We start from the raw sequence: 16,731 nt of genomic DNA, 5'->3' as shown, positions 1-16,731 counted from the left end.
CTTCGACACCCAGTAGTTGTAGGGGGCAGAGGCGTCACGGAGGACGGTCGTGCGATCGGCTACGTACTCCCTCACCATCCTTTTACAGTGCTCCCGCCGACTCAGCCTTGACTGGGGAGCGGTGACACAGTCTTGCTGGGGAGCCATAAAGCTGGCAAAGGCCTTGGAGAATGTTCCCCTGCCTGCGCTGTACATGCTGCCTGATCTCTGCGCCTCCCCTGCTACCTGGCCCTCGGAACTGCGCCTTCTGCCACTAGCGCTGTCGGATGGGAAGTTTACCATCAGTTTGTCCACCAGCGCCCTGTGGTATAGCATCATTCTCGAACCCCTTTCCTCTTCGGGAATGAGAGTGCAAAGGCTCTCCTTATACCGTGGATCGAGCAGTGTGTACACCCAGTAATCCGTAGTGGCCAGAATGCGTGTAACGCGAGGGTCACGAGAAAGGCATCCTAACATGAAGTCAGCCATGTGTGCCAGGGTACCTGTATGCAACACATGGCTGTCCTCACTAGGAAGATCACTTTCAGGATCCTCCTCCTCCTCCTCTTCCTCAGGCCATACACGCTGAAAGGATGACAGCCCAGCAGCATGTGTACCCTCACCAGTGGGCCAAGCTGTCTCTTCCCCCTCCTCCTCATCCTCCTCATGCTCCTCCTCCTCCTCAACGCGCTGAGATATAGACAGGCGGGTGCTCTGACTATCCAGCGACATACTGTCTTCCCCCGGCTCTGTTTCCGAGCGCAAAGCGTCTGCCTTTATGCTTTGCAGGGAACTTCTCAAGATGCATAGCAGAGGAATGGTGACGCTAATGATTGCAGCATCGCCGCTCACCACCTGGGTAGATTCCTCAAATTTTCCAAGGACCTGGCAGATGGCTGCCAACCAGGGCCACTCTTCTGTAAATAATTGAGGAGGCTGACTCCCACTGCGCCGCGCAAGTTGGAGTTGGTATTCCACTATAGCTCTACGCTGCTCATAGAGTCTGGCCAACATGTGGAGCGTAGAGTTCCACCGTGTGGGCACGTCGCACAGCCGTCGGTGCACTGGCAGATTAAACCTATGTTGCAGTGTCCGCAGGGTGGCAGCGTGCGTGTGGGATTTGCGGAAATGTGCGCAGAGCTGGCGCACCTTTCCGAGCAGGTATGACAAGTGGGGGTAGCTTTTCAGAAAGCAATGAACCACCAAATTAAACACATGGGCCAGGCATGGCACGTGCGTGAGGCTGCCGAGCTGCAGAGCCGCCACCAGCTTACGGCCGTTGTCACACACGACCATGCCCGGTTGGAGGCTCAGCGGCGCAAGCCAGTGGTCGGTCTGCTCTGTCAGACCCTGCAGCAGTTCGTGGGCCGTGTGCCTCTTCTCTCCTAGGCTGAGTAGTTTCAGCACGGCCTGCTGACGCTTGCCCACCGCTGTGCTGCCACGCCACGTGACACCGACTGCTGGCGACGTGCTGCTGACACATCTTGATTGCGAGACAGAGGTTGCGTTGGAGGAGGAGGAGGAGGAGGAAGGTGCTTTAGTGGAGGAAGCATACACCGCCGCAGATACCACCACCGAGCTGTGGCCCGCAATTCTGGGGGTGGGTAGGACGTGAGCGGTCCCAGGCTCTGACTCTGTCCCAGCCTCCACTAAATTCACCCAATGTGCCGTCAGGGAGATATAGTGGCCCTGCCCGCCTGTGCTTGTCCACGTGTCCGTTGTTAAGTGGACCTTGGGAGTAACCGCGTTGGTGAGGGCGAGTACAATGTTGCGGGAGACGTGGTCGTGCAGGGCTGGGACGGCACATCGGGAAAAGTAGTGGCGACTGGGAACCGAGTAGCGCGGGGCAGCCGCCGCCATCATGCTTTTGAAAGCCTCCGTTTCCACAAGCCTATACGGCAGCATCTCTAGGCTGATCAATTTTGCAATGTGCACGTTTAACGCTTGAGCGTGCGGGTGCATGGCGGCGTACTTGCGCTTGCGCTCAAACTGTGGCACTAGCGACGTCTGGACGCCAGAGACATTGCTGGATGGGGCCGAGGACAGCGGAGGTGAGGGTGTGGGTGCAGGCCAGGAGACGGTAGTGCCTGTGTCCTCAGAGGGGGGTTGGATCTCAGTGGCAGGTTGGGGCACAGGGGGAGAGGCAGTGGTGCATACCGGAGGCGGTGAACGGGCATCGTCCCACCTTGTGGGGTGCTTGGCCATCATATGCCTGCGCATGCTGTTGGTGGTGCCTCCCCAGCTGATCTTGGCGCGACAAAGGTTGCACACCACTGTTCGTCGGTCGTCAGGCGTCTCTGTGAAAAACTGCCACACCGTAGAGCACCTTGACCTGTGCAGGGTGGCATGGCGCGAGGGGGCGCTTTGGGAAACAGTTGGTGGATTATTCGGTCTGGCCCTGCCTCTACCCCTGGCCACCGCACTGGCTCGGCCTGTGCCCACACCCTCACTTGACCCTCCGCGTCCTCGGCCGCATCCACGTCCTCTAGGCCTACCCCTACCCCTCAGCATGCTGTATTACCAGTGATTTGATTTCCCAGGCAGGAAATAAATTGGCGCAAGCCTGCAGGCCAAATATAATTTTTTAGCTTTTTTGCAAAGGGAAGGCCCCACTGCGTATATTCAATGAACAATACGTTTAATAACTGTGGTGTGGCCCTGAAAAAGTGTCACACAACTTTAGTGTAGCAGAGTTATTAACTCTAGCAGAGCAGGTATTTGCCAGTCAGGAAAGACAATGGCGCAAGCCTGCAGTAAACCGTAGCTGGTTGCGTCTGATTTTTGTACGTTGTCCACGCAGCACACACGTACACGGAGACCTTAGGACTGACACAGGCTGGCCAAATATAATTTTTTGTCCTTTTTAGCAAAGGGAAGACCCCACTGCGTATATTCAATGAACAAGAAGTTTAATATCTGTGGTGTGGCCCTCAAAAAGTGTCACAACTATAGTGTAGCAGAGTTATTAACTCTAGCAGAGCAGGTATTTGCCAGTCAGGAAAGACAATGGCGCAAGCCTGCAGTAAACCGTAGCTGGTTGCGTCTGATTTTTGTACGTTGTCCACGCAGCACACACGTACACGGAGATCTTAGGACTGACACAGGCTGGCCAAATATAATTTTTTTCCTTTTTAGCAAAGGGAAGACCCCACTGCGTATATTCAATGAACAATAACTGTGTTGTGGCCCTGCCTACACAATTCTGTCCCTGTAGTATCAATGGAGGGTGTAATGCTCTGCACAGACGATTTTTAGAAGAAAAAAAATATGCAACACTGCTAACAGCAGCCAGCACAGTACTGCACACGCTTAAATTTGGCCCTAGAATGGACCGTTGAGGTTCTTGAAGGCTACACTCACTCCTAACACTCTCCCTGCCTATACACCACTTCTGTCCCTAATGCCGGGTGCAATGCTCTGCACTGCCGATTTTGAGGAAAAAAAACAAAAACCCACTGCTAGCAGCAGCCTGCACACAGGTAGATGTGGCCCTGAGAAGGACCGTTGGGGTTCTTGAAGCCTACACTGACTCCTAACGCTCTCCCTACAGCAGCACCAGCACGATAGTACTTTCCCTCAGCTAACTCACAAGGCATGTGTGGCGAGCCGCGGGAGGGGCCGACTTTTATACTCGGGTGACATCTGATCTTCCCAGCCACTCACTGCAGGGGGGTGGTATAGGGCTTGAACGTCACAGGGGGAAGTTGTAATGCCTTCCCTGTCTTTCAATTGGCCAGAAAAGCGCGCTAACGTCTCAGAGAGGAAACTGAAAGTAACCAGAACACCGCGTGGTATTCGTTTCGAGTAACGAGCATCCCGAACACCCTAATATTCGCACGAATATCAAGCTCGGACGAGTACGTTCGCTCATCTCTAATCTTTGCACATGTGGTGTGAGATACTGCAATGGCCTACTGATAATATTGCCTTTGGCTATGCCAAATAGCGTTTTGTGAAGTACTCTCTCCAAGCGCTGGCTGTGTAAGAGCCCATTCACATGGGCATATTTCTCGGCCAAGTATTGCAGTTTTTGAAATGGCGCACTTCTATTTAGCTGCGCTCACAACCCATCAGTAGAACCTCTACAGAGCCGGTCTGACTGCTTCTTCAGGCTGGAGGACAGCATTCTCTCTCCTGGAGACCACTTTCTCTGTACCCAACTGTTCTATACATGGCCACGCCAACTGGATACTGAAATATCCACCCGAAGTACTTTCTTCTAGTGGATCAGATCTTCTGGACAGATGACTCCCTTCCCAACTTCAGATCTTGCCAGGAATGGTTTAGAATTTTGATGTCAAGCAAAAGGTGGTTGTCCCAACAAAAAGGCCCAACTTCTTGTCCCTACTGCACAGCATTTACTGCATAGGGCTAGGTGGACCATAGAGGCTTAGGTGCAACTCGCATCAGACAGTACATGGACACCAGTCCGTATGCTGTCCGATTTACATAGACTGTAACCTACTTGCCACCACGGATATGGACAGGAATAGGACATGTGATGAGGTTTTTCACGCACCTCATTAGGAGTATAATGGGGCCATGTGCCATCCATTGAGTAAAGTCCCATTTAAATGGAGCGATGATCACTCAAAAATTGCTAAAAAGCGATCGTTTGAGCAATTATTGCATCTAAATACACAGCCATTGCACACTTTTCATGCACTGCTAGCTGAAAATTCCAGCCAACCTAAAAATCGTCCTTCGGCCTTATCAGGAGTTCTCCACGGGGAGTGCTGATAACATTGTTTTTCCGTCGGAGAACAAAGGAACTGAAAGCAGATAAGAGCCCTCGGGCTATTAACTGCATTCAGCTAAAGGCTTCAATTGCACACTAAATAGCTATTAAGTAGCTACTTAATAGGTTTATGCAATATGATCACTTAAAGCTGCTACTCAAACTGTCATTTGAGCGATCTTGTAAATGGGCCTTAACACTGCACACAACCCCAAATACGCTATTGTGTAGTGGGCTTAGGTTAGGTAGCTTAATATTATTACTGCTTTGACTGAGGACCATGAGTGATAAACCATATATTCCACTTAGACAACCAAGTGGAAAATAATCTTGCACCGACAGTTTCACAGTCATCCAATGAGAATTCAAGAAGAATCTGCCATCTGTTGAACAGTGAAAATCTCCCATGTAATACTCCCCTTTCACCAGCAGGTGGCAGACAGTTACATACAGACTTGTAAATAAACACAAACAGAACAGTTTAATTCCAGAAGGAATGAAAACATTATGTCTTTTGTTCTGGGATATGGTAGGAGTTCTCATCGTGCAATAGCTAAAGTGCCACAAGTTGGAGTCCTTACATAATTGGTTGGGTATCCCTCATTATACACGCACAGGCTGCATTGGGATCCTGTGGCAAACGTTACACCACATTCTGCACACCTCAGACAGTACTTTGTATCAACAAACGGAAGAAAGTGACTGAAGCGAAGAATAGAAATTTAGACTGAGGGCAAGACTTTCAAGAGCGGAATGAGTTTATACTGACATGACGGTATGTAAATGCATTAGGAAGTAGCATTAGCTCATGTGACGGCTTGGGAACGCCCGTGCCTGTAGACGTTGTGAGATTTTATTTTGAGAGTGAAGCTGAACACCGGCCAGCGTGCTCATGGTGAGGTGACAATTATTGTAGTTCCAGTGAGGCATAATAGTGGGTGCCAGATGAATGAGACATTCCATTTCCAAAGTTGTATGGGCATTTAACATTCCTTGATCCACAGTGTCACGTGTGCACCACAAATACATCATAGACAGCATTATCAACCACAGTGGATGCCCACGGGTGTTTAATGATCATGACAGTCAGCAATTGTCTCTGCACGCAGACAACGACTCAGATAGAAATCTCATCCCAATTTGATGCAGGAGACCCTGCTCACATATCTTGCAGGTCAGTGTAGCATGAGCTTCCATAGGATATGGGAGCAGAGGACCCATCAGAGTGCCTCTTAACAGCACAGCACTGGACATGGCGCCTTGCCTAAGCTTGGGGGGTTACTAACTGGATCCTGGAGGACTGGCAACATGTGGTGTGGTTCAATAAGTCATGGTACCAATGGTTTCAGGCTGTCGGTAGGGTTCATGTGTGGTGTAGACCTTATGAAGCCATGGACCACAATGTCAACAAGGCTCTGTGCAAAATGTTGGTGGTTCCATACTGGTATGGGGTTTGTTCTCATGGCATGGGTTGGGTCTACTCATCCTCCTAAACATCTCATGAAGAGCTAAAAATCACCAAGCAGTGAAATGTAGTACGGACCAGTCCAATGGACTTCATGTACCTCCATGATAATAGGATATTCCAGCAGAATAATGCACTGTGCCATCGCACCCACGTTCACCAGAATTGATTCAAATACCATTCTATAGGGTTCCTATGAATGGCGTGTCCTGCATGTTCACCTGACATAAGCCCAATCAAGCATTTATGGGATACGGTGGGGAGGTCCATTTACACGCAAGATCCTACACCTACAAATATTACACAGCTGTGGTTGGCTATGCAGATGGCATGGCTTAACATCCCGCCAGATGCCTTCCATCCACTTGTGGAATTGATGCCATGTGAAACTGCTGCACTTCGCTGGGCTAGAGGCGATCCTACATGATATTAGCTCCTGTTCCATGACATTTGTCATGTCAGTGTATAATGCATGATTACACAGGGAACAAGGGAGTGGTTTCCTGCACTAGGCCACATCTCTTCTGTAGGTGAGAGTTCTATGGCGAATGGTCCACCTGCCAGTGCAGTACATGATAGACATGGCCTTTAATCCTTTTACTATCCTAAAAATTTTTTTTTTGTATTGCCCCATTGAATCTCAGATAAGCAATACATTTGCAACCTACATTCTAAAGTTCAGCTTTATAGCTACAATTCTCCAGCATTCCCTGCATGCTCCGTGTTCTGTACTCGTAAAAAAACAAACAAGAAAAGCAAAAAAAACCCCCAATACTTCAAACTATTCCCTCTAGGACAGACAAGTGTTTGACCATAAGCAGCACAATAGTGAGTGCAGCTCTGGAGTATAATACAGGCTACAGCCCAGGATATATAATGGACTTCCATAATGCTGGTTAAAGATGATGCGATGCTGCTGTTCTTCTTACCTGTCCGTTTCAGTATTTTTTTCCCCCATGAAAAATAAAAACCGTTCTGAAGTATTTCAGTAAGAACTCTACATTGTGCTGTTCCACCTAGAAATGTATGCATAAATTCACAGCTGGGCATTACCAGTTGGGGGTGTGGCCTACACAGTCTGATACTGTCCAATCAGAGCTAACAATATTAGATTGATGTACACACCCCTTTGTCAACTGGATGTTGTCATTTTTTGTCAGTTTATGCAATAGGATAAAGGCCCATTTAGACCCCACGATTATTGCTCAAAATTCGCTCAGAAGTCATCTTTTGAACGATAATCGTTGTGTCTAACTGCTCCCTGAACACAGGCACGGTCTGAAAAACACAGCGGTCCAGCTGTGTTCTGCATACCCCGCTCGGAGCGCTCAGCTGTATAACAGCCAGGTGCTCCGTCAGAGAACAGCTGGATGCAGAAGACAAGGTTTTGCAGTAGAAGCTACGGTTCCTACAACCAAGTCTTGCACAGACAATACCTACATATTACAGATGTGAAATTCATATAAACCACCCAGAGGCACTTGAGTTATGGAAGTTAGTGTTTATTGACGTGTTTTCTCCAATTTTTACATTCCCCACAGAACACACAAGGGATCTTGCAGGTTAAAGTTAAATCTGTGCATAGTGCGATTGAAATTAAAAATTCAGATAGAGGAAATATGATAAAAATTTAAAGAAAAAAACAAAAAAAACAACAAAAGAACAAAACGAGAGCGTGGGGTAAAGGACACAACCACAGGTTACCAGAACCTTAAACTCTGAGATGATGCGCTGATTACAAGCCAAAACAGACACAGGGTGGTTGGGGGAGCCACGTCGCACAACAGGGCGATAGGCGAGAAGGAGCTGCCAGTCGCCGCACTCCGACACACAGTGAATTATTGACTCTGGACCCAAAACCAGAATGCGGAATATGACGCTAGTCAACGCCTACACCACATGCAAATGTTTCACCGCCATCTTGTTCTCATTACAAATAAAGTTTTTTTTTGTTTTGTTACATAGGAAGGGGGTGGAGTTAGTAAAGTGCAGCAGTTCCAATGTGGCAAGAGATCCTCAACAGAACCCCACCAGGAATGAAACGATTGACTTCATTAGTAACAAGGACAAGAACAAAAGCCAGGCGGTCACTGTGGCGGTCATGCATCGGTTTAGAATAAGCATCAGTAGTATAAAGTCTGCAGGTTCTCATCATTCTCCATTCTGGAACATTGTTATGAAGGTGGTGGTGGGGTCACATGGTCAGGAAGTACCGACCCACCCGCACCTTTAAATTTACCTCCATAGTAAAGAAAAAAAAAGGGGGGGGTTGGCAACATCTGGTGTAACATTAGCAGTTGTATTAGATGACAGCATGGATTTTCAGCACAGGCTGGGAGTTGCAGTCCCACAGCTGCCACATCAGTGCAGATTACACCTGCCTGCCATCACTTCATAAAGTGCCATCCGATAAGAAAATCTACAGCGATATCCATAGTTTCCATCCTGACAATGATTGTTCGCGTCTTTTGCAATTTGATTAGTTCTTTCTTTTTAATTAGACAATTTTTTTTATCCTACATTTTGAACATTTTTTTTTTGTCCCTTAAATAAGCAAACAGAAAGAGGCGACAAGCGTCCTACCGAGACCCACGGAAACAAGGTCCCGCCCATATATATATATATATATTTATATCTATGTATATTGTATGCAGGAAACTCACACAGTGATGGCATCTGATTCATAAAAAACAAAATACGACAAAAAGATAAAATATTCAGTGAAGACTCTGTATTAACCCTATCCTGTCACCCGTCTAAAAGAATGGAAGAAAAAAAAAAAAAAAGTCTCAGAAGTGATCAAAGAGTCCACGAGCGCCCGGGGTAATGGACAAGCTCTCTTCAACACCATTGGTCAGCAGTGAAACCCAAATCAATGCCCGCCCAATAACTTTGGCCCCATTTCCAACTACATGCCCGACCCAGGCTTATGTAGACCCCTCCCCCCCACCCCTTCCCACACCCCCTTCCCCAGCTCTTAGATCTGCATCTGCTCCAGGTATTTGTAGGTGGGGTTCTCATAGCCGTGATTCTGCATCTTGTTCAGGTGACGCTCCTCGGGGGTTAACATGGGATCCACCTATAATAAATCAGAGGTTTAACGATGAAACTTTGGACAGGTGAAAATAAGTTACATCAGTAAGGGTGCTACCGTGTTTTCCCTGAGAATAAGATCTATCCAGAAAATAAGCCTTAGCCTGATTATAGGGGGTTGGGGCATGATATATAAGCCCTAGTTACACTAGAATAAAAAAAAAAGGAATACATTGCCTAGCAGGCTCAGTCCAGGTCCCTCCCGCTGCTCTGCAGAGGTCCACAGGTTTTCACAGTCCTAGCCACTCTTACAGGAAGTGATGGCTGTTGATTGGCTAAGCAATGGTCGAAGAACCAATCAATGCAGTGCTCAATGAACTAATGTGATGGCTGTGGTTGGTTCTTCGAGCGCTGCATTGATTGGTTTTTCAAGCTCAGCCGATCACAGCCATCGCTTCCTGGGGATGGGGGTTTCTGAATCCTGTAACCAGGAAGTAATGTTGTACAATAGGCCGAGGAACGCAGGAAGCGCGACTGACCTGGACCGAGCCTGCTAAGTAAAATAAGATATTCACCGAAAAGAAGACCTAGCGCCTCTTTTCGGGCAAAAATTAAGACATGGCCTTATTTTTGGGTAAACACTGTATTACATGAGTGCCAGGGGTGGCTGCTATCGATCGCATTTTCTTGACAGTTGCCAGGTGCTGCCCAGTAATCATGTAATCGCACCCTAAGGGCTCATGTCCACGGGCAAAATATGATTTAAGATCCGCAGCGGATCTCCCGCATGCGGATCCGCATCCCATAGGGATGCATTGACCACCCGCGGGTAGATAAATACCCGCGGATCGTCAATAAAAGGGATTTTAAAAAAAATGGAGCATGGAAAAATCTGGACCATGCTCCATTTTCATGCGGGTCTCCCGCGGGGACGGCTCCCGCGGGCTTCTATTGAAGCCTATGGAAGCCGTCCGGATCCGCGGGAGACCTAAAATAGGAATTTAAAGTATTTACCATCCGTAGCGGACCGGGAAGGTCTCCTCTTCCTCACGGCCGCATCTTCCTTGCTTCGGCTCGGCGGATGTGCCCGGCGCATGCGCGCGGCACGTCGACGATGTGCCGGCGACGTGCCGCCGGCGTCAGGAATTCATCCGCCGGCCGAAAATGAAGATCCGGCCGTGAGGAACAGCTGACCTTCCCCGCCCGCGCCGGATAGGTAAATGCTTTTAAATTCTTATTTTCGGCGCTCATGTCCGCGGGGCAGGAGGGACCCGCTGCAGATTCTCCATGGAGAATCTGCAGCGGATCTTATTTTCCCCGTGGACATGAGGCCTAAGGCTACATTCCCATTGTGTTTGCAGTGTAGGCTTGCTGATTGTGGCAGGAAATCTCCTGGCGTACATGTCAAACATATTCATGGTACTCCATTCACTCGATAGAGGCCAAAAGTATACCTTTGTAGCTTTGCATACAGCAGGAAAAAAAATGACTAGACTATTCTATACCAAGGAATCCAGTAATAATAATAATAAAATATGAATACAGCCCATGGGTGACATATGCCTCTTTATGTCTTTAAAGCAGCATACTATTCAGCCTTCCATCAGAGGGATATGTCAGGAAATCCTTGAATCAAATTTCTGATATACGTGATGAGCAATAAAAACACGTATGTCTGAGATATCAGGTTCAGTCTAACAATATAGCCTTTGCTAATGTTCTGTGCAGTTTCCTATATTCCATAAGCCATGCCCCCTCATTCCGCAACTGCCCAAGCACAGAAGTCAGGCACAGTGTGTTTGAATGGAAGAGGCTGGGCGATGTGTTTGGTCACATGTCCCCCCATCAGCAGCCAATTTATGGATGTGAAGAAAAAATGAAACACTGGCGCTATGGTATGAACATCTTAATATGGAGCGAAGTCAGAAATGTAAAGCTATCTGAATAACTGTGCTTTTAAAGATTTTACTGAGTTTATCATTTTGTTTGGTTGTCCCTCTATGTATGAGCTGCTCACTTTTAATCTCATTTTTGCTATTCCTCTTACATCTGCCCATATTCCTCCTCTTTTTTTCTTTGCCTTTGATCCTCGTTCATGCATTTCCGGTTTTGGTACATTGTATGTAACAGGACACCCCCAGCATTACCGAGGAAGAGACTTGTTGCCTCGAAACACATCTACTGTGCTGGTGCTATCAATAAAAGAAGTCAGGCTTACACGGCTGACTCTGTGCTTTTGCCTCCATACCCAAAAAGTTGCACTCCATCCCCAGTATATATTATGCCAACTGCCTCATGTGTGGCGTAGTCCTGGGGCTGGCAGCCTATGTGTGGCGTAGTCCTGGGGCTGGCAGCACCTTCCATTATTCATTCTGTACTTACTTTCACCCACGATATTACCCCAAACTGTGGCTCACACCAAAGCCATTTCCAGGGCGCTACACCCTTTTTGTACTCTGCATAAACAGTGTGAATAGGACCTCTGTGCAGATGGTACAGAAGACTTACCAAACAAGGTGGAAAGTCTTACAACCTTTATTAATGTTCTGTGCCATTTTCAAAATTTTTTATTACAAAGTCTCAACATTAGTAACAAACATGGAGTGGAAAGGCTAAAAAGTGGAGGATCCCTAAAATGCAGATCAATCCTTACCTCTACAATCCCATGACTGATAGTGCCATACTGTCTCTTCCTCAGTAGGACCAGGCTAATGACAATGATGGTGGCAATTGCCACAGCGATGACCAGAAGGCCAATTAATGTGCCGCTGCTAAAACTGAACTCATTGCGGAGAGATCCATCTGTGTCCTGGAGGAGAAAGCAGAGCAGGAAAATGAAGACCCTAATAAAAGCAATTGAGGGAATTTGAAGACATATGACTTAAGTAGGGAGGCACAGGAGCCACCTGGGCACTGAAGGCCACCACCACAGCTGCAGGGACTCTGACTTGTGAGCCTGTACTGTCACCATGGCCTAATCATTCCCCTCAATTGACTGGGATAATGGCTAGGGAATAAATGTCATATATAAAACTTAATTCCTTCATATATCTTGCACAGATCCAGACTGTCTTACATGCATTCATACTCCAGTCACAATGTTACATCAGGTCTTAGACATGATTTAAGGCAAATCAACAGATGGACAGTTAATCAGTCATTCTTCACATTCGGAGCGACTTTTGCAATTCAGGAAAAGTTCGATGTAAATAAAGCAAATGTAATATAATAAATCACAGTTGCATCCCACAACCAGCAGCACATGCTCTGCTGCATAATTAATCCAAAAATAAAGGGTCATCACTAGAGATGAGCGAGCGTACTCGGATAAGCACTACTCGCTCGAGTAATTGGCTTTATCCGAGTATCGCTGTGCTCGGGTCTGAAGATTCGGGTGCCGGCACGGAGCGGGGAGCTGCAGGAGAGAGCGGGGAGGAACGGAGGTAAGATCTTTCTCTCCTTCTCTCCCGCCCGCTCTCCCCTGCTCCCCGCTGCGACTCACCTGTCAGCCGCAGCGGCACCCGAATCTTTAGCCCCAAGCACAGCGATACTCGGATAAAGCCAATTACTCGAGCGAGTAGTGCTTATCCGAGTACGCTCGCTCATCTCTCGTCATCACGCAAGTCTTCCATAAAAAAAAACAAAAAAAAAACCACCTTTCCTATATTTTATTCATTACAATTAAAAAGATGTTACAGTACAAAAGAGGAGTCTCCAAAGTGCAGCAGACAGGCGGAAGGAAGGCATACAACATATCAAGTTCATAGAATTAGGCATATGCTCAAAAAATGTGTGTATGCAAAATCATAAATAAAATATATGATTATATATGATATATACAATATATAATTTGGATACATGCATTTTTGAGCATATACTTAATTCTTTAAACTTTATATGTTGTATGCCTTCCTTCTGCCTGTCTGCTGCACATTAGAGACTCATCTCTTTTGTACTCAACGTCTTTTTAATTGTAATGAATAAAATATTTAAAAAAATTTTTATGGAAGCTTTGTGTGCTAAGCTATTTTTGTAAATAAAGTATTTACAAAGTTTAATTAAATGGGAATTTAAATTAAATTAAGAATTTTCCTTTAAGTTATCATTACGGCAGTAGCAGCAATGATCCCACACACAACAGACAGGACAAGAAGAGGCTCATCAGATAAAATGTATCACCCAGAGATAATCTGCACACCACACGCACCATACAGCCGGGGGTGAGACTGAGCTGTTAATGTCTATAAATACTGCTGTATGGGACACATGTGGAGAGGGGACTACCTGGATTTATTCCTTATGAACAATGAGGGTGGGGGACAAAATGGGAAAACGCACAACATACAAGTAGCCTCCAGTGGCCTTGGCTGCATCTCGCAGACATACATACCGGCTCATCCACAAGTCCACTGACTCTTTCTGCATTGAAAATCATTTCCTTCACATCCAGGGTCTCATCAATGACCTGGAAACAGTCATGAAGTTAACAAAAAATATAAATCCAAAAACAAAACAAAAAGAAAAACAAAGTATGGAGAAGTGATGGAAGGGTCACAAAGTAGAGGGGGTCCTGGTGGGTAGGGGGCAGGGGAGGAAGGGTCTGTACAGTATACAGGAACCTTCTGCGAGGGGACCACACAGACTCGATATTTCATCTCTATGGACAGAGGACGACACAGAAGATGTTCTCACCACTTTCTTATTGTCTTTGCTGTTCAGGATCTTCTCCTCTGCACCAATAAGCGGCTTGTTGTCCGCCATGCCGGAGCCTGGGCAGAGAAGAAACAGTGTTATCAAAGCAGACATGAGAATTATTGCTATGAAGCCACCACCACTTGAAGGTTGAGAACAGAGCGCATCCACTGAAGACCACCGCTATGCCCCTGCCCCCCACTGGAAACTAATCAGGACCCATGGTGTTAGAATTGAGAATATGGACTTAAAAGAAGCTTATCAGCCTAGAGGAGAAGCCCCGACCTTACAGGAACTGCTTAGATGCACCCTGTAATTACACTGCCATCATGCTGTACATGTTCCAACACAGCATCCATTGAGACCCCAGCAAACGCCATGCTGTGATACATGTTGCTATGATCGGGATGAGATGTGCGTTTGGGGGGCTGGAACGTGAAAGCTTTTTATTCTTTCAATGCATACAAAGAGAAAGTGAAGAAACTCAGCAGTGGGTCTTAATTAAAAGTTTCCTATTTTGTTTCTACCGATCCTGCGCAGACCAGGAGGCGTATCGACCAATAGTGTCTAAAAGTTAGGGCTCTCCCATGTGAGTGTTTTAGTCCGTATTACGTACTCGGGTTTCGCACATGTAATATGCGGTAACAAACTTTACTTTCTTTCAACGGTTCCTTCCACACACCGTGCGCGAAATGCGTGCCCAAAATAACGCAACATGCACTATCTTGGCCCATATTACGCACGCATACACGCCAACATATAATGTATGGGGATTTCTTGGCACGCACTAGTATGCAATGTATTGTGTACTGCTGCATGTGAGATACGCGTGCGGTAAGCACTGGTAAACGCTTGTGTTTAAGAGCCCTTAGACGGTCCTAAAATGCGCTAGTTTACAAAATTAGCTCCGCTGAATGATAAATCTGTCAAACTTTAACCCTTTCCAATCCACTGTCTGACGTGTAAAGACATTCTGATTGAAGGCTGTACAGCTCGAATGTCAAAAAAACATCCAGGAGGGTATTCTTACTGTAGATTACTCGCCGATCTGTTGTTGGGGGCCTCTGCAGCATGTCAGATACCACAGTACTGGCTCTTGCCAGCAGATGGTGCCATTGTATAATGGCAGAAAGACAAAGCACCCTAGGAAACCCTGAATCCAAAATTGGATTGAAAAGGGTTAAGACTGTCTAGTCTAAGTTTAGACCACCTTCTTTTAGTTGGCTTAATTTATCCCCAAATTGCACCAAAATTTTGGCACAAATTTAGGCTACATCTATTTTTTAAAACAAAAATCTGCCTTTTTTTGGCGCAAAGCATGTTTGACGGTTTCCCGATGCAATTCGTCTTGAGTTTTCAATAGTAAAACAGACTCTGTTTCCATGGTAACAGATAAGCCATCATGCAGACTGATCCTACAGTTATAGTCCCTTTTAAAATACCAAATGCATGTCAGCACAAAGTAAGAGGGCAAGGGCAAAAAAAATAAAAAAATTAGACGGCAAGATTACACTATACAGAATTTGTTTGCCGCCTGTTACTATGGAAGAGCTTTGTTTGCAAAACAGCTGGAGAAACAAAATACCAAACGTTCAACTAAGACCAACTGCAAAGTTTTGGTTGAGAAGGCATAGAGGTTTTAATCGCCGTACAACAAAGTTCTACAGCTTTTTTTCGGACCGTTTCATAAGCCTTCTCCAAAGTATCTGTTGCCCATAGCAACCACAGTGCAGCTTTCATTTCTTATAACACATTTGGAAAATGGAAGCTGTGCAGTGATTGGTTGCCATGGGCAAAAAAAAGTATTTTTTAGGCAGTTTCACAAATCTGTCACTTTTTTTTGTTATTTTTTTTGTTGTTTTAACAGCAAGCAGAGATCTTTGAATTGGTGAAGAATTGAAACAATATGTGAACAGAATGGGAAGCAGCAAGACACTGTTCATAAATCTTTCCCCCCCCCCCCCCAATAAAGGTTCTGGAGGGAGTGTAAAAAGTTCAACCAACTCCACTCTTGATCTATAGCAAGGTCTTCACAATTGGAGTTGTGAAATACTAGAAGGGCAGGGATGTTCCAGGAAACGCTCGTTTTCACCCGCCATGTGGTAGCAGCGCTATGCATACACCAACAGCCACCATCTAGCACTCCTACACCTCACCAATTACACTAGAGTGGATGAACACCAAGAGAACAGGAGTAGTAGTGATCCCCATTCACCAGGAGGAAGGCAGCAAGTCACCCAGGATACATTGATCAGAGCGGAAAAGCGTTTACAAATCTGGCGCCAATCTGATTTGCTGTCTTCAGCAGGCGACTTGTAGGAATTAATGTGAAGAGACAGAAACAGATGGGATGGGAGCAGTGCAAGAGCACGACCAACCTTTTCTCACTGGAAGGTAGGAGTTCCGTGATGACTCTACGCAGAAGATTGAGGGGAGGTGCGAGGAAGGGGAGGAGGAAAATAAAAAGATAGAAAAAGCAGAAGAGATTAAAAAATAACTGAAAAGTTTGTGAAGCTTCAGGACTGACGAGTGATATCACATGTTCCTGTGCGGTAAATAGAGCGCTGGTCACATGACCTGTTACAGAGGCATGCAGGGGGTCAATAGGCGATAACATAAGCTGTGACCTCAGAGGTGCATTCTGGGAATGTGGAGACATGCGCCATGCTGAGTAGTGTTAATGCTGCACCGATCACCAAGCACAGGCCAGTGCTGAGCAGATGATGGCAGCTCTATTGTTGCTAGGCACAACCACATTGTAATGTTAAATCTAATTACACAATATTACATCTCCATAGACTCTATACATGTATTACTAAGGCCA

At 46.4% G+C, this 16,731-nt stretch overlaps 1 protein-coding gene across 1 annotated transcript; it reads right to left on the bottom strand.

Moving 5' to 3' along the window:
- Window positions 1–7,668: 7,668 nt before the first annotated feature.
- Window positions 7,669–16,434, bottom strand: LOC136632781 (amyloid beta precursor like protein 2-like). Its single transcript, XM_066607946.1, has 5 exons — window positions 16,286–16,434; window positions 13,908–13,984; window positions 13,606–13,680; window positions 11,869–12,024; window positions 7,669–9,261 (listed from the first exon to the last, which is right to left on the bottom strand). Exons 2-5 carry the CDS (start codon window positions 13,974–13,976, stop codon window positions 9,160–9,162), a joined length of 402 nt encoding a protein of 133 aa, XP_066464043.1. The 5' UTR covers window positions 13,977–13,984; window positions 16,286–16,434; the 3' UTR covers window positions 7,669–9,159.
- Window positions 16,435–16,731: the final 297 nt, after the last annotated feature.

This window comes from Eleutherodactylus coqui, chromosome 6 (assembly GCF_035609145.1).
Source record: "Eleutherodactylus coqui strain aEleCoq1 chromosome 6, aEleCoq1.hap1, whole genome shotgun sequence".
Taxonomy (NCBI): Eukaryota; Metazoa; Chordata; class Amphibia; order Anura; family Eleutherodactylidae; genus Eleutherodactylus; species Eleutherodactylus coqui.
This window is presented reverse-complemented; position numbering and strand designations above follow the sequence as displayed.